The 18,128-nt window shown below is 44.7% G+C and overlaps 1 protein-coding gene, 2 long non-coding RNA genes and 1 pseudogene across 13 annotated transcripts; 2 read left to right on the top strand and 2 right to left on the bottom strand.

The window, feature by feature from the left end:
- Positions 1–544: 544 nt before the first annotated feature.
- Positions 545–4,697, top strand: LOC127326215 (G-type lectin S-receptor-like serine/threonine-protein kinase B120). The gene is made up of 7 exons (XM_051353080.1): positions 545–1,940; positions 2,850–2,951; positions 3,067–3,248; positions 3,325–3,532; positions 3,626–3,863; positions 3,962–4,112; positions 4,194–4,697. The coding sequence occupies exons 1-7, from the start codon at positions 626–628 to the stop codon at positions 4,494–4,496; spliced, it is 2,499 nt and encodes an 832-aa protein (XP_051209040.1). The 5' UTR covers positions 545–625; the 3' UTR covers positions 4,497–4,697.
- A 3,052-nt stretch (positions 4,698–7,749) lies between these two features.
- LOC139833794 (uncharacterized) lies at positions 7,750–9,999 on the bottom strand (annotated as a pseudogene).
- Positions 10,000–13,060: 3,061 nt separating this feature from the next.
- On the top strand, positions 13,061–15,634 carry LOC127326211 (uncharacterized). 6 transcript variants are annotated; one of them, XR_011748560.1, is made up of 5 exons: positions 13,061–13,377; positions 14,176–14,233; positions 14,554–14,583; positions 14,717–14,801; positions 15,252–15,634. It is a non-coding gene; the product is annotated as an uncharacterized lncRNA (long non-coding RNA). The 6 variants fall into 6 exon arrangements; XR_007867688.2 differs by lacking the exon at positions 14,176–14,233 and having other exon boundaries at positions 14,554–14,643; positions 14,725–14,801; XR_011748559.1 differs by lacking the exon at positions 14,176–14,233 and having other exon boundaries at positions 14,554–14,643; positions 14,738–14,801.
- Positions 15,635–15,696: 62 nt separating this feature from the next.
- Positions 15,697–17,620, bottom strand: LOC127326212 (uncharacterized). Of its 6 annotated transcripts, none has more exons than XR_007867695.2 (4): positions 17,284–17,620; positions 16,934–17,138; positions 16,274–16,855; positions 15,697–16,059 (listed from the first exon to the last, which is right to left on the bottom strand). It is a non-coding gene; the product is annotated as an uncharacterized lncRNA (long non-coding RNA). The 6 variants fall into 6 exon arrangements; XR_007867694.2 differs by having other exon boundaries at positions 16,274–16,692; positions 16,773–17,138; XR_011748558.1 differs by having other exon boundaries at positions 16,274–16,404; positions 16,565–17,138.
- Between the last annotated feature and the right edge of the window lie 508 nt (positions 17,621–18,128).

Below are 18,128 nucleotides of genomic sequence, written 5' to 3' on the forward strand. Positions count from 1 at the left end.
CTTCAGAATAAGCTGTTTTGTTTGAACAGGAAGCAAGGTAGGTTTCAGCGTTACAGCATGGGCGAAAACTGGTAGCGATGGCAGCATGTGTTCTCACATATGTTCAATGCCTTCTACTGTATTTTTTTTCCTTTGAGAAAAACAAAAACTTGGTGCATCCATGCATTGCCAGAGAGAAGGAAAAAAAAAGTTAATGTACATGCATAGAGATAGGCGAACCACCCACGTACCAATACCTCCTCGGCTTTGATTCAAGAGCCTTTCTACATCATCATCTTTCTGTTCTTGCTTCTTTGGCCAATTAGATTATCTCCTGTCCAAGCAACAAGCAGTCACACCTAAAAGAAAAGTAAAAGGCTATTCTCTTTGATGAGAATGGCTAGTCCATCGTAGTCTAGATGATGATATCCACGAGGACCACGACCCAACATTTTCAAGCTTCCTGGAAATATCTCTCCTTGACTAATTCTCCAACTATACCTGAAGCTTCAAGTCGGAAAAGGACCCCAAATAAATTGCTTGACTAACTCTTCCCCTCCCCAGAGTCTCGCTGTGCGTCGTCCAAGGCAACTCATCCACTTCTTTGCTTCCATATCGAAACCCAGTTCCATAGTTCGTTACAGCAATGGATTCCCTTCCTATACACACAATCGTCTCTCTCGTCTGTTGGTCATTTTGTTTATTGCCATTCTCTGCATCATCCGACAGCCGCCTTCTTCCAGGCAAGCCGCTTTCTGCTACCACCACAATCATCTCCGACGACGGCACTTTTGCCCTGGGATTCTTCTCCCGGTCCAACTCCAGCTCCGGCACAAAACATTACTATGTCGGCATATGGTACAACAACATACCCAAAGACAACGTTGTGTGGGTTGCCAACCGTGCCATGCCAATCACCGATCCTTCTTCTGCAACACTTGCCTTGACCAACGGATCCAATCTCGCCTTGTCAGACACCAACGGCTATCTTCTCTGGATGACAAACATCAGCACCAAAAGCAGTTCATCGCCAGAGGCAACTGGTGGAGAAGCCACGCTTGATAACAGTGGGAATTTTATCCTCCGGTCATCACAGGGCATCTTATGGCAAAGCTTCGATTACCCGACCGACGCTCTCCTTCCAGGCATGAAACTCAGAATCACCCACAAGACACATGTACTACAACGGCTCATCTCTTGGAGAAACCCCCAAGACCCATCACCGGGCAACTTCTGGTACGGTGCAGACCCTGATGAGTTTCTGCAGCGTTTTATATGGAATGGGTCAAGGCCATACCGGCGAAGTCCAGTATGGAATAACTATTTGGTAGTCGGGCAGTACATCGAGAGTATCAAGTCCACACTTTACTTCACACTGCAACGTATCGATGATGAGGTCTACATTTTCTTTGGACTACCAGTACCAACTGTCTCCTCAGTAGTGCTAGTGAAGATGGACTACTCAGGCAAGGTAAGGATAATGATCTGGAATATCAACATGTCCAAATGGACTGATCTGCAGTCAGAACCTAACCAGGAATGCAACAAATTTGGATACTGTGGTCCATTTGGTTACTGTGATAACACGCAGCCCATTGTGACGTGCAAGTGTCTCGATGGCTTTGAACCAAACAACAAGCAGGATTGGACGGCCAACAGGTTTTCGCAGGGATGCCACCGGATGGAAGCACTAAGATGTGGTCAAGGAGATGGCTTCTTAAATTTGTCAACCATGAAGGTTCCAGACAAGTTCTTGTATGTCAAGAATAGAAGTTTCAACGAATGCATAGCAGAATGTACCAGCAACTGCTCCTGTACGGCGTATGCCTACGCCAATATGGGCACCAAGGCTATCAATGGGGATGAAACAAGGTGCCTATTATGGATGGGAGATTTGATTGACACAGAGAAGCTCATTGGACAAGGGGAAAACCTCTATATTCGGGTTAACAGATTGAGTGGTATAGTCTACTATTTATGTTTCTCTGCTTCCCTTTGTAGATATTTTGCGGCTCCAGTGGAGTTCGCATATATCCTCCTTAGTGCTATCTACAATGTCAGAGTACAAACAGGGTTTAGAAAATTAGTGCCAGGCAAATATTAGAGGGCAACTAAATACTTGATAATAATGCCGTTATGACGGATCAGTTTGCGCACAAGCATATATGCTGCCTGTGGATACAATCTGGTTTATACGCAAAGACAGTAGCTTATCCAATTGGAAAGTGCAGATTAGCAGCCACTAGATGCACACTAGAATAATGAGCATGCAGGGGTTGGCAATAGTCCAGATCAAGCGTTACCGTTTTATAAAGTTAGTATGCAAATCACTTCAATCTGAATCATCATTCATAAAGGAACAAATTCTAATATATTTCAGACACCTGATGTGTTTGGAAACAAACGGTCAGCACAGTTCTTCCAAAGATAGTATATCCAATCTAAGTCAATATGCACGAAGCGAGACCGTCCTAATTCTAACACTTAAAAATTTGAGTCCTATGTATTTTATGTTTCTAGATGTTCCTTCATAAATTCCAAGTCAATATACAAAATTTCAGACATGTAGAAGGAAACCTTCATGTTCAGGCTTAAGTTGTCCAGACCATGTGTTTATATAGTATAAACAACTTGGGCATGTCAACCATACCATCCAGTTCAGAAAAACTTGTTCTGCAGGATTTTAAGTTTAAGTATGAAGCGATGTTTTGTGTATCAGAAATGCTACCATACTCGTGATGCAATTGTTTATGTGAGAGATAAATTGCCTGCCTGTTCAGACAATGTGTGTGTAACTCACCTTGTAATAAATTTGGCTTGTAAATTTAATTATAAGAATCACGATTGCTTTACATAGTGAATTTTGACAGATAAAAAGTGGAGTGGCAATGTACTGAAGATTGCATTGCCGGTCGTGTCAAGTTTACTGATAATCATATGTGTGTGCCTTGTTTGGATCTGCAAGAGCGGAGGTAAAAAATGGTTCCCTACTTTTCTCAATGTATTCTCCTTAGGCAATGATATTCCATATTTTCATGTGCTGTGTTCCTTTAATCCGTTTAAGAAATTTACTAATGTTCCTGATAGGCAAACGAAGAAACAAGGAAATTTGGAAGAAGATAATGTCAGGAACTTCAAGTACTGCAGCTGAACTTCGTGATGGAAACTTAAAGTATCCTTTCATTAGCTTCAGAGAGATTGTACTCGCAACAAACAATTTCTCTAATGCTAACATGATTGGACATGGAGGTTTTGGAAATGTTTACAAGGTAACGTGAATTCTTTTCTTATAGAACAACATACTTGTATTTCTATGTTGTTGATCTAAAGTACATAGTTGTCCAGGGGATATTAGGAGATGAAGAAATTGCTGTGAAAAGGCTTAGTAAGGGCTCTGGCCAGGGGGCACTGGAGTTCAGAAATGAAGTAATACTCATTGCGAAGTTGCAGCACCAAAACTTGGTTAGACTTCTCGGGTTCTGCATCCATGGAGATGAGAAACTATTGATATATGAATACTTAACTAACAAGAGTTTGGATGCCTTCCTTTTCGGTACGTTCGACTTACGCCTTGCCAAATTTTAGTAAGTAAAGAAATCAACCAGGATGACTGATGTTATGTCCCAGTTGATGTTATTGTTAGCAGATGCTACAAGAAAATCAATATTTGGCTGGCCAATAAGATTCGAAATAATCAAAGGGGTAGCTAGGGGGCTTCTTTATCTTCATCAAGATTCAAGGTTGAAGATAATTCACAGGGATCTCAAAGCAAGTAACATACTGCTAGATGCTGAAATGAGCCCTAAGATATCTGATTTTGGTATGGCGAGGATATTTGGTGTCAATCAGCAACAAGGAAACACCAACCGCGTTGTTGGCACATAGTAAGAGATATAATGCATTACTGAACTATATATATTATTCTTGTGCTTGAACAAAAAAATAAGTTTTGTGTCCATTAACTGGGAAGTGTTTGAAACAGCGGTTACATGTCGCCAGAATATGCTTTGGAAGGTGTGTTTTCTAGCAAGTCTGATGTATATAGCTTTGGAGTTTTACTTCTAGAGATTGTGAGTGGCTCAAAGATCAGCTCTATGCACCTAAAAGCGGAGTTCCCCAACATTATAGCCTATGTAAGTATTATGACATAACCTATTTTCTCTAAAGTATAATAAGTATATGCACCTTGAAACGGATAAATATGATGGATGCAGGCATGGAGCTTATGGAAGGATGGGACCACAAAGGATTTTGTTGACTCATCAATTGTGGAGAGCTATTCACTTAATGAAACTTCACGATGCATCCATATCGGACTCTTGTGTGTTCAGAACAGCCCAAATGCGCGGCCACTCATGTCATCAATCGTGTCCTTCCTGGAGAATGGAGATATATCACTTCCACATCCAAAACAGCCAATATATTTTGCAGAAGAGAACTATGAAACTGATGGAGCAGCACAGGATACTGTAAATTCTGCAAATAACATGAGCATTACAGTGCTAGAGGGACGCTAGTACCTAGGAGTATGTTTTCTGCATATGCCACCCAGTAGATTTACAACTGTATAGAGTAAAAGAAACCGGTATTTGATATGAAGAACAAGTAGCTCTGTTCTAATGTACACAATGTATTTAAACTCCTGTAGCTCCTGTAGCAAATGGGAGAAGTCTACATTTCTTATCAAAGACCCTTGTTAGTGGCGGAGCTTCATGTGAGTTGCACGAAAGGTTGGCATCAAGAGGTTTCAAATCAAGCACATACAAAAGTAGGGGCGTAATTAGTTGATCTCACTGTAATTTCTTGTGTTTAGAAATGCAGGGGAGGGGAGGCCCGTACATTGATCCCTTTCTTAATAATAAGAACCAAGTTCAAGTATCACGGATTCAATAAATCTAGACATATTTTAGCCTATATTTTGTCTATACCCATGACAAGTATTTAGGGCTGGAGGGAGTATATGCAATTTCAAACTAAACCAGCATCATCAGTCCAGAATAGTGAGTTTCAGACTGTTCACCTAGAAAACAATATATATGCAATCTTTACCTACAAAAAATGCATCCTGGCACACTGTTTCAGATTGCTAAAGCATACAACATAACCCAAGTGTATTTAGTCCAAAACAATACATTTCGTTGTAGCAGCAGCTCACCTCATCTCTGGTCCCTGGCGGCTGGTGTGGTTTCATCTGTCTTAGGGTTAGCTCTCCTCCAGCTCCCTCCTTTTATAGGTCAACACACACATGGGCTTGGGCCACTTGGGCCAGAAACATGTCCAGTGTTCAACACTCCCCCTCAAGATGGATGGTAGATATCTATCAATCTCATCTTGTTACATGCCAAGTTGCATTCCCTTGTTCCCAGTCCCTTTATCAAGCAATCAGCAATTTGCTTCCCAGAACTGACATGAGTAAGGCTGATAATCCCAGCATCAAGTTTCTCCTTAATGAAGAAACGATCAATTTCCACATGTTTTGTCCTATCATGTTGGACTGGATTATTTGCCATACTTATATCTGACTGATTGTCACACCAAGCTCTCAAGGGCCCCTTTCTGAGAAGTTTCAACTCGCTTAGGAGATGCTTCACCCAAAGCATCTCACACACCCCTTTAGATAAAGCTCTATATGTTTCTTGCTTCTCCATGACACCAGATTTCCTCCCACAAACACACAATAGCCGGACGTTGATCTTCTATCATCTCGACAACCATCCCAATCAGAGTCACTATAGTCATCCACCTCAAGGTGTCCACTCTTTGCAAACCACAACCCCTTTCCCGGAGTTCCCTTCAAGTATCTCAAGATTTTGTGCACTATATCAAGATGTCCACTCCTTGGTTCATGCATGTATCTGCTCACCACACCCACGGCATATGTAATATCAGGCTTGGTATGACACAAGTACCAGAGTCTCCCAACCAATTTCTGATAATTTTCCTTATTCACTAGCTCACCAGATTGTGCAGTCACTTGGTGATTTTGTTCAATTGGGGTAGGGGCTGCACGACATCCGATCATGCCCATGTCACTCAAGAGATCTAGGGTGTATTTTCGTTGACATAAAGATATTCCCTTCTTTGTCCGAGCCACTTCTATGCCAAGGAAATATTTTAGGTTGCCCAAATCTTTCACCTCAAACTCCATGCTCAGACACTCCTTCAATCTCTTTATTTCCTCTTGGTCATCTCCAGTGATGATAATGTCATCCACATAAACTGCAAGAATGGTGATCCTTCGCTCAGCGTGTCTATAGAACACCGTGTGGTCACCATTGCATTGACCATACTCCATACCACACGCAACTCGTCTAAACCTATCAAACCATACCCTTGGAGATTGCTTCAGACCATACATGGATTTCTTCAGCCTGCATACTTTTCCCTTGGTTTGCGAGGTACCAAAACCTGGTGGTATCTCCATGTACACTTCTTCCTGCAGGTCACCATGTAAGAAGGCATTCTTGACATCTAATTGATGCAACTTCCACCCAAAGTTAGCAGCACATGAAACCAATATTCTTACCGTGTTCATCTTCGCCACTGGAGCAAACGTCTCATCGTAGTCAATTCCATAAGTTTGACTAAACCCTCTAGCGACCAATCTGGCCTTATACCTTTTACCTTCCCTTCAGGATTCTGCTTCACAGTATAGATCCACTTACAACTCACTACCTTTTCCCTACTATCAGTGTGGTTAGCACCCATGTCGTGTTTTTCTTCAGTGCTTATCATCGCTTCACGCCACTTCGGATCTTGCTTTGCTGTCTTCCAATCGTTTGGAATTGTCACGATTTGTAGAGAGGCCACAAAAGCTCTATAGGAAGGAGACAAAGCCTCGTAAGAAACAAATTTGCTAATGTCATGTTCATCAGAAACAGTTTGTAGAGCATGCATTTCGCAAAGAGCTTTCCTTGCCACTTCACCCTTTTTGGCTGCTTCACGTGTCTCCTTTCGCAATGCAATTGGCAGATCTACTGTGTCAGATTAGCTGCTAGCACTACCTTGTTGCTCCCCCTGCACATCTGGCTGCTGTCCCACTGTGTCAGATGAGCTCACATCACTACCTTCCTGCTCCCCCTGCACATGTGGCCGCCGTTGAGTGTATACTTGGAGATTCTGCGACCACCGATCCCGAACAGGAACAGGAACCTGGGGAGAATCAAGTGGAATTGTACCCACTACAGGTTGGACCTGAACCTGCACATCACCATCAGGTTTAGTACCCACAGAACCCTTAGTGTGAGACACTACATTCTCCCCCTCATGACCATCTTGCAGATAGTGAAGTTGGTCAAGTTCTGCAAATAACAAGCTCAGATCAGTTTGCTCACCATAGAATGGCTCGGATTCCCTGAAGGTGACATCCATACTTACAAACATGCGTTTCGTAGAGGGACACCAACATTTATACCCCTGCTGACTAGAGGAATAACCAACAAAAACACACTTTACTGCTCGTGGGTCTAACTTCCCAATCGATGGTCTATGATCCCGAACAAAGCATGTACTGCCAAATAATTTCGGAGGGACAACAAATTTATTTTTGCAAACAACAACTCACATGGGGATTTTATACCGAGTATCCTGGAGGGTGTCCTGTTAATCAAAAATGTGGCTGTCATGACTGCTTCACTCCACGGGAACTTGGGCACATTCATTGTGTACATCAGCGAGTGAGCAACTTCCAAAACGTGTCTGTTTTTCCGCTCTGCCACACCGTTTTGAGGAGGGGTATCTAGGCAAGTCATTTGATGAAGAATACCTTGTTCAGACAAGAAGGCCCCCAAAGGTGGTGTTCAAATACTCCGGGCCATTGTCAGTCCTGAGCACCTGCACTTGTACCTGAAACTGATTCTTTACATATGCATGGAAGTTCTGAAAACAGTGAAACACCTCATCCTTTTGGCGCATCAAATAAACCTAAGTCATACGAGAATAGCAGTCAGTAAAGGTAACAAAGTACTTCATTCCATTCACTGACACCACTGGGGAAGTCCATACATCTGAATGAATAAGCATAAACGGAGATATGCTCCTAAGCCCCTTACTCACATATGAGGCTCTTGTATGTTTAGCATATTCGCAAGCATCACATGTTAACTTGCCCTTGCTTATTCCACACATAATATCAGGAAATATTCTACTCATCTTTTAGAAAGACACATGCCCCATCCTACAGTGATGGATCATAGCTTGTTTTTCCTTGTCCTCCATGGTTGCAGCATACACCAACTCTGGCTGCACCCCCTTTTCCACATACCAGAGCCCCTTACGCCTGGTGCCAGTCCCAACCATCTGCCTCGTCTCCTGCTCCTGAATCACGACACCAAACTTGTTAAGAGTCACACTACAGTCTATGTCATCAATGAGAGCACTCAGAGAGATTAAATTAACAGGAAACACTGGGACGTGTAAAACAGATGACAAAGATATGTTTGAAGTGCACTTTACTGTGCCCTCTCCAACAACAGGTTGTCTTGTACCATCAGCAGTTTGAATGGTACCTTTGTGAGTAGAAGGATGCTTAATGTAAGACTCAAACACACCGAATTTACCCGCAACATGCTTAGATGCGCCGGAGTCTAGAATCCATTCTGTATCATTCTCATTAGTAGCAAGAGATGCCTTTTCAAAATTACCTTCGTCCGTGGAGACCAAGTTAGCAAAGTTTCCATAGGCAGCACCGTCCACTTCTGCATCCTTTGACGTCCCATTGTCCACTTCAGTCGCCATGTGTGCACTCTGGCCAACGGAGTTTCCGGTGTGTCCTCCTGTACCTCTAGCAGTTTCACGTCCTGGGTATCCACCTCTGCCTCCTGCCATCCCGCTACTTCCCCCTCTGTTATATCCCCTGCCTCTACCACGAGTTGGGCAGTACAAGTTCAGGTGACCAGTCTCGCCACAAATGAAGCAGTCCCTGGTCTCTTTCCACTCTCGGCGCTCGGTCACGGTAAACGTTGGAGCTAACACAACTTTCTCATCTGATGGTTCCGGAGACAGCCGCACTCCTCTTGAGCCATTGCTGCAATGGCCTCGTCAAGAGTGGGCAAGGAGGTGTGGTGCAGCAGAGATGCCTTTCTGCCATCAAAGCACTTATTTAGCCCCTCCAAAAACTTAAGAACACGCCTGCGTGCTATCCACTTGTTCCCTGACTCGAGGGAGGCTGCATCATAAAGTTCAAGAGGGTCACAGTTATCCTGATCAGCCCATAAGGCTTGCAGCTCTGCCACATATGCCATCATTGTCATGTCCCCCTGGCGGAGATGGCGAATCTTCCCATCAATCTGAGCAATGAGCATGACATTGCCTTTTCCAGAGTACTGGGTGGACAAGGTCTTCCATATTTCAGCAGCTGTGGACAGCCCCTCCACGGAACGCCCAATGGAGGGCACCACTGAGTTCAACAACCACCCAATAAGCAGAGAGTTGACGGTTTTCCACTTCTTTCCCTCAGCACTAGTCTTGTCTCCTGGTTCTTTGACAGTCCCCAATAAGTACCCATCAAGATCTTTCTGATCCACAACCAACATTGCCCTCCAAGACCAACTCAGATAGTTGGTAACCCCCTCTAGCTTGATGTTTGTGGGTGACAGGTCAATTTTCTGAACCACTTCCTATCGAGGAACAATGGCCTTAGAGCCACCCCTTTTGAGAGAAACAACGTGAGCTGCTGAAGAGCCTCCGCAAGGCCTTTGGACTCACCCATCTGCACTCTCACCTTCACCCAGCAAAAACAACAAACAACTTCGGGGCAAGCTTACCAGCAACCTCCTTTCACCAGCAGCAGGCACACGCAACTTGAGAAACCACCACCCCTACTTCACTCCTTGACAAGCATGTGCACGCAGCAGCAAGAACCATAGTCCAGCTTGTCCTTCTCCTTCCCCTTGCACGCAGCACCACCTCGTCTCCTCTCCGCCGCGCAGAACCACTGATGTTCCCTGCCGGAACCGGCTTCCCTTCAGGCCCCACTATCGCCTTGCTCTGGTACCATGTTGTAGCAGCAGCTCACCTCATTTCTGGTCCCTGGCGGCTAGTGTGGTTTCATCTGTCTTAGGGTTAGCTCTCCTCCAGCTCCCTCCCTTTATAGGTCAGCACACACATGGGCTTGGGCCACTAACATGTCCAGTGTTCAACACATTTCCTCTAAGATAACAAGAGAAGAAGGATACCAATGACATGCAAAGCATTTGCCCACAGTAACTAGATTGACTGGGTTATCTGCCGCTTATTTATATGGTTAAGGTGTTTGCCATCCCTCCTGTCCCATGCCTTGTTAGGCAACACACTTGTTAGCAGAAAGTAGAAACTTTTGTGGACGAGTATAAACTTTTCGGTGGTTCTTCAGTGTTTCAAAAAGAAAGTAAAGACCAGAGAGCAACAAATTTAGAATAGAGAGCACAGAGGATCTGTCGATATGTGAAAAATACACCAATCACTAGGTAGTATCTCTCAGACATTTTAACGAACACCTTGTACACACACTTTTGTTAGAGAAAGACCTTGTACCGTACCTATCCTCTTCCGCGCATCCCCAAAGACACCTTGACTCGAGATTTCGTAACAAAGCGCGTGATTTCCATATCGGTAAGAATGGCTTCATTCACATATAAAGCACGCACCTTTGAAGCTCAAACCAATTCTCACTCCAGCGTGTCGACTAGGCGGCCTAGCTGTGAGCATAACATCGCATCTTAGCATCCTCGCTGACTCGCCGTCGACCTCCTCTAGCAATGCCGTGGGAAGGGAGGACTGGGGAAGGTGGAAGATTTCTGGTCTGTTTCCTTAAAAATACTATCTCTATCTCTATAAAATATTTGAGATAATACACACGAGATGGAGAAGATCTGCCTTCTTAAGAGCATCTCCACTCGGCGCCTAAATTCTTGCCCAGCCGGGGGCCTCAAAAATGTTTTTAGCCGGCGCAGCCCAATTTTGCATCTGGCGCCTCAGACCGAACCTAGTAGGAAGGAAGGCTAGCGGGGACGCCGGCGGCGGAAACGACACGAAAGTCGCGGAAAACACCTGCATGCTGTGGACATCGAGTCGCTTCAGCGGCGGTCAAAGGCTGCTTGCTTGCTCGCTTTCCGTATCGAGTCGGCGTTAATGCGCCTGCTCATCTCCATCGCCGCTTGCTCGTCTTCAGCGGCGGCGTTAATGCCCGCCAACGGGCTTCCTCCGCACTATATAAACCACCGCGCGCCTCCCTCGCCGCACATTCCACCTCTCGCCCTCTCCTCCTCCAAAACCTCCCCCGCATCATCCTCCAGCTCCCCTAGCCATGGACCACAAAGACCAAGAGAGAGCATGCGCCGCCGCCAATGGCTTGGCCACCGGTCCCTGCACGTCATCGAGGCACGCGCCCTATGGGACGCATGCTACCCCGTCCCGCCGGACATGCGCTGTCCGGGGGAGTGGGCGCTCAGCCGCGGCGGCTTGCCGATCCCGCCTATGCCGACGGGGCCTGAGCGGACGGTGGCCATCTACGACCATTTCTGGGATCACCTGACGACGGAGGAGAGGAACGACCCGCAGTGGTCGCCGGACAACGACGACGCGTTGACGGTCTTCTTCGTGCGGCAGTGCGCTGATCGCCTCGCTACCTATGACGGCAATGGCGACCCGCCAGCCAACCACAACATCAGTGGATGGCGACGGTGGTGGAGCGCGCCCGGGAGGATCCTCGCGTGGGTCCGCTACATCGCCAACGGGAACGACCCATCGCTGCAGATGCCGCCACGTCACTTGCAGCCGGCGGCGCCGCGAGGCAACGACAGCCAGTGGGAGGCGCGGTGCCAGTCCATCTCCTTGTCGCGCTCCTCCTCCTCTTCCTCGCGCGGGTCCTCGTCGAGGTATTCACCCTACAACACACCGTCGCCAAGGTTCCTGGCAATGGTGAAGGATGAGTCGGTGGAGGCTGCTCCTTCTCGCAGGCGCGACCATGGTGGGAGCGGCGGCGTCCTCGTCATATGCAAGCCATCTCCGCCACGCCAGCGTGAGTGGACGCCACTGCCGGAATACAAGGCGGCGGCGTCCATCGTCAAGGCGGACGACAGCCCGGAGGAGTTCCCTGGGCTATGCCAAGCCCAGCTAGAATCCTTCGCGGCGACGGACGAGTTTGTCGAGGCGTGGAGCGCAGCGGACCACTGACACGCTGAGGAGGAGCGCCGCCGTCGCCTCGGTCTCGTCATCAACCTCGACGACAACGAGGCTGGCCCGTCCAGCAGGCCGCGCGGGAGGCGCGGCGACGCCGGCCAGGGCTGCAACAGCTACCTCCCGCAGCCGAAGGAGGAGGAGCCCGACGACAACGAGGACTACGCGGCGGCAATGTACCGCCGCCTAGGGCTAGGGCGTGTCGCCCCATTTACTAGTTCTTTTAACCTATGTTTTTAAATTTATACAAATATCATCTAAATATGGCCAAACTATCAATAAATTTACCTTTTCTTCGAATTTTGTTATATTTTTAAATTTTAATTTTTTTTTGTATAGGGGCCCTGGCAGCCCCCTATTTTAGTTTTACCGCCGGCGCCCTCATATGGGCCCTAAAACGGCTATGCTGGAGCCCAGTGGAGATACTCTAAGTTCTCAGTTATGAAAAAGAAATCACACATATAACGTATTTCTAGCCATCCGTGCAATTTTTTAAAATGGGTTATCACACTAAAAGCTTGCAAGTTACACTACCTGTGTTGCAGAAGTAAATTTTGTGATTTACGGCAAATGGTCAAATTATTCTACACATAGACATAAGTTTCTACTCAATGGTCTATGTGAAAACAGATTTAATTTTTAAAATGAGAAATATGACTTTTTCTAAGTATGAAACAATGCTTCGTACATCATGTCCACTTGCCCAGATGGCCAATATCCGCCATACATTCATAAACAGACAAGTAATTAACATAGCAAAAATTGGCAAAAACAAAATGATTTAGAGCTCTTTTACGGTGATTGGCACGGAACTTTAGCTCCGTCTAATTGGATCTGGGTTCCGTCTAATGTAAATTTTCGTAGCCATTGATTAAATCGGTGCCTAACTTCTATAATACTTCAACAATTCTAAATGAACGTTTTGAAGGTCAACTTGTGAAATCATAGTCAAGAAAGAAATCAAGGAAAAAGGAAGATCATCAATCGTGCTTGATCTCCCAATTGCACACAGCACACGCAGCAGCCACTGCCTCTCCTCTCTCGCAGACGCCCGCCGCCGCCGCCCCTCCCTCCGTCGCAGACACGAGCCGCGGCCCCCTCTCCTCCATCGCAGCCGCCAGCCACCACGGCCAGCCCATCTCCTCCATCGCCGACGCGAGCCGCCGCCGCCGCCCCCTCCCTCCGTCGCAGCCGCCAGACGCCGCTGCTGCCCCCTCCCTCCGTCACAGCCGACAGCCAAGGGTAAGTGTAAAAAAAGATTGTATGTAGGTTGAATCTGATGAATTCGTGATGCATCGCAAGCCCATACATTTCAGTTCAAATAAGATCAATTCTGGTGTCAGAATTGCCTTACTATCACTACTTCAAGATCTTCTTACTATTAGGAGGACTTCTGTAACTAGAACACGTATGAACTTGGCAGTGCAAGTATCCACAATGCCCCATAGAACTGAGGACCTCTCCTGCTAGCCTAAATGTATTGAATTGCATGACATGACCTTCGTACGTGGCTGCTAAATTTAACCTAATTAGCAGTTCCGTTTTGCAGCTTAGAAATTGCTTGATAATCACTGCATGGTGCTAATGCTATTATCCATGTTAGTGTTTTTAGTTGGTAGTTTTAGCTCAGAACCGATGGAAATATGAATAAAATTTGGCAATTGAATCCAAGATCAAAAGGGGAATGCGGCTATTGTCAGGGAGGTAATTTTGCTGGAAGTTTAGTTGTTTATTGATCCTATTGTCATGGGTTGTCACCATTTATAATCAAAATTATAGGTACTGTATCAATTGGACATCATAGCTATCTTTACTCAGGTCAGGTGCATCATGATACTAGTATTAGCTAGATCTATGTAGACTAGGATTGGTTGTCATTAGTGACTTGTATTTCTATAATACTCCGTATTGCAACTTGTATTACGGAAGGAAAATTCTACCTTTTGGATCACGTTAAACCATTTCTCAGGAACATGCTTGATTTTTTCCCAGTATTCATGACCGACTGTTTGACAATCCTCCATGAACTCATCATTGCAGTGAGTAAGACTATAACTTCTTAAGATATTGGGACAGTGTTGGATATCATATAAATTCAGTGAGTATTTCGCTTGGGTTATTAGTCATGAGTTGTTTATGTAAACCATCTTTTTTCTCAAAATAGATAATTGCAGGAGTAATAGATATACATGAGAGAACCGGACTACAATACTTTAGAGACCATCCTTGCTTGTTACATTACTTTTTATCCAGTATATTGCTCTGTTTTTATCCTACTTTTTTTTACCCAGATATCCATTACTAGCAAATGTCATTCTCTCAATCTTTTTGGCTTTATCCTTGTACTGTGGTAAAATTTTTAATTGTTAGTTTGTATCAATATGGTGCATGGCATTAATTATTGTTTCTGTTGTGTAGGACAACAAGCTGCGAGAACCTCTATGACAGGTGCATTTCAAGTGTGATCCTCGCTATTATGTCTCAGATTTTTAATACTCAAAGTTTTTGGTACGCCATATAAAAGAAATTACTTGGCTGGAGCATGTTCTTGCTCACACAGATTTCAATTGTTGGATCTCAGTAGAGTAGGATTGTTGTGCAGGAGGCGCTTGGTTTGAATCGAAAGAATCAAGATTGTCACCGATTAGAGTGTGCTGAACAACCATGTATGCCACGATACAACTTCTAAATCCTCATGGATCATATTCTGTTTTACTAATGGTTAGAAAATAAGTAGATGCTTACTTAAAGGGCCGTGAGTTGCATGAGTGGGTCAACAGAGAATCTTCTTAAATTGGTTTCGTTATGGTGTTGTCACTTCTCATGTTTAGGATACTTGGCATTGTTAGTGTCTGTCTAATTGTGATATCTTACTAGAAACATCTAAGTAGAGAGAAGGGGATATAGCAGATGATTTGTGGCTGGGGAGATTTGGGAGTTCCGATAAAATGTTCAAGAAACATTACACTGCTAGAGTTATTATGAAATGGCTATTTCATTAAAGCATAACATGTCTCTAGCTATAGTACTGTAGAGTCATGTTCCAGAAGCAATAGTTTTATCACAGTTATTCTGCTATAATCGTGTGGCTTACAATTCCTATTATTTTTTTATAGTTGCAGTGTAAAGTCTGCCGTCCAAAGGGTTTTGGGGGCCTTGGCATTGCTGATCTTGCCACCCAAGGACGTACCCTTTTCTTTGGCTCCGCTGGCTGTGGTTGGCATGGGTGGACGAGACCAAGCCTTGGCAGGGACTGATGACTCCATCTGACCAGGAGACGGCGGCAATATTCAGAGCAGTAACCCGCCTTACGGTTGGAGATGGTATGAAGATTTCGCCAGTTTTGGTGCACAAGAGTCCCAAATTTGTATAATTGTTGTAATTTTGCGTTGATACAATAGTGAGTAGGTGATGTAGCTAACAGACTTTGGAGGCTTCAGATGTATGTAAAGCTGGTAAACTTTTCGTGTTGATGAATTGAAAACTTTTGAAATTTTCATTTGTCGATGGTACATTGTGTGTGCAAATTCATCGAGGGAAGAACATTTAAAGTTTGCAGCTCACAAAAGTCACAGGCTCTGAATTAACAAGCACAGCGGCAATTCAACTGAAGCAGTTAGCTTAAGCAGCCTCTCTGGCAAAACCTGATACAAGAAAAATGGTTGTTGAATCTATACTGTTACAATCTGTCAATACATTTCTTTCTTCCGCTATATCTGAAATTATCATGGTACAACACAGGAATTTGGTAGTGTTTCAAGCCCTAGCAAAAAAAATTACTACTTCTTGATCTTCTTATCGTTCCTGCCTCTCTTCCACTGCTCCCTATGCTAATCCGAGTAGTTCTTCACCAACATAGCACTTCCTTTTGCTTCGATACGTCGGGGCTTCCTTTCTGCGCCAGGGGTTTCTTGTCGTGTGGTACTTCAGCGTCGTCAACGTAAAATAATTGGGAGCAAGTTTCAGTACATATATGTTAGATCATATCTGATGTCTTACTGAATCAAATTAAAAGTAACCCTATCAAGGAGAACAGCATGAGAGCATACAGGCAGACTAGATTGATGATGGTTTAGCATTCCAATAAAATCAGATCAATAAAATAAACAATGACTAAGGACAAGGAAGAAAAACTCACCTGTAACCATCAATGCACAGAAGTAGTTGTGAAGGAGATCCAATATATATGTTCATCATCCCATTGTTCAGCACAAGCAAAGGTGAGGAATCAACACAGGAATCCAAAGGAATGTTCCAAAGTTATGAAGCCTGAGATCTACAATAAGAAAACAAGCAATTAGATAGGAGGACAGACAATACTTCTCCTTTTTATTCTTGAATTCTAGAATCTGCAGTTCCGGTATTTTATGACTAACATGTACTAAATTGTGAAATTTATAAGAACACATAATGAAAAAGCATTATTGACCTGTGCTACTGTGAAGATGTTATGACAAACATGTATACCGCCTTTCTTTTCTTGGAGCTCCATAACTTTTTTTTACTGAAGTGCTGCTTAAATGACAGGGTATCATGTTCGTACCCTTTCATCTCAGACTTCGAAGTATTTGGGAAAAGTTGTTGTAAGGTTCTTGTCAAGCATAATCAGAATACAAGAGTAAGAAGATAATTCATACCTCCTTTTTCTCTGGTTGTTTGTTTAATTCATTCAACTCTTTGCCCAAGCTATCATGCAACATCGTGTGTTCCTATTTTTTGGCTACTTCATCATCGATATATTCAGATTCAGTCATGCTTTAAAATGTAACCAAATAACTACAAGATGCTAAGAGATTACCTCCTACCGAGTCAATCATCGGGACATCAAATGGCCCCGTACTCAACCTTCGTTTGAATCTTCACCTTTGATATAGCAACTTCTAGTTTTAGGCTTCTATGAATTTATATGATATCCAACACTGCCCCAATCTCTTAGGAAGTTATAGTCTTGCTCACTGTAATGGTGAGTTCACGGAGGATTGTCAAACAGCCGGTCACGAATACTGGGGAAAAGATCAGGCATATTCCTGAGAAATGGTTTAACATGGTCCAAAAGGTAGAATAGTGCAAAATCGGCTTTCCCCAAAATTGCAGAATCACACGCGCTGCCCACATCAAATCGGAGAGATGGGGAGGGAGGGGGCTTACAGGGCCAGAGCGGCGGAGGAGGCAAGAGGCGATGCGGGACGCCATCTCGCCGTCAGCAGCGGCGGCGTGCAGGCTGTCGTGGGGATGTCCGGTAGTCAGGGGATCGCTGTGGAGAAGAGCTCAGACGACAAGCGCCTGAGAGGACGCCATATCGTCGTCGGCTGCAGCGACGACGGGCTGTCGGGCGGGCGGGGGCTCACCGGGAAGAAGAGCTCAGAGGTCGAACGCCTGAGAGGACGCCATTTCTCCATCAGCAGTAGCGGCGGCGGGCGGGCTGTCGGTCGGGCGGGGGATCGCCGGGGAGAAGTCAGACGACGTGGGGCTACTCGTTGCTCTTCTCCATGACATGACTTTAAGATTCGTGCATTCCCATCTGATAATTGGCCGCTTAAAAGAACACTCGTTTTTTATTACTTTCGTAAAATATATCAGAGGTTCCGGTCCTACATATTTTGGTTTCGGTCCCACACTTTTAGTTCCGTCAATTTGGTTCCATCTAATTACCACCGTTAGATCGGGCTGGATGGACGATTATTAAAAATGCCAACCACTGTAAAACTTGTAAATGATTTATTATAAGCATGTTCGACAGCCTCGTACGGTCTTACATTTCAAAACATAGAGAGGTCTTTTAACATATGTACTACTCCTACAAAAATCCGTACTCTTCAAAGGGCTACCCTTACCTCATTATGAAAACAAAGGTTCTAGCTAGACCGAAAATAAATATTGTTTAGACATAACACATTATTGCTAAATGCCTAAATGTGTAATTGAACACATCCTAGCTGCACCAAGGCTTAGGCTTACCAATAGCCCAAAATTCAATTTGTGGAATTTTCTTG

Source organism: Lolium perenne, chromosome 7 (genome assembly GCF_019359855.2).
Source record: "Lolium perenne isolate Kyuss_39 chromosome 7, Kyuss_2.0, whole genome shotgun sequence".
Taxonomy (NCBI): domain Eukaryota; kingdom Viridiplantae; phylum Streptophyta; class Magnoliopsida; order Poales; family Poaceae; genus Lolium; species Lolium perenne.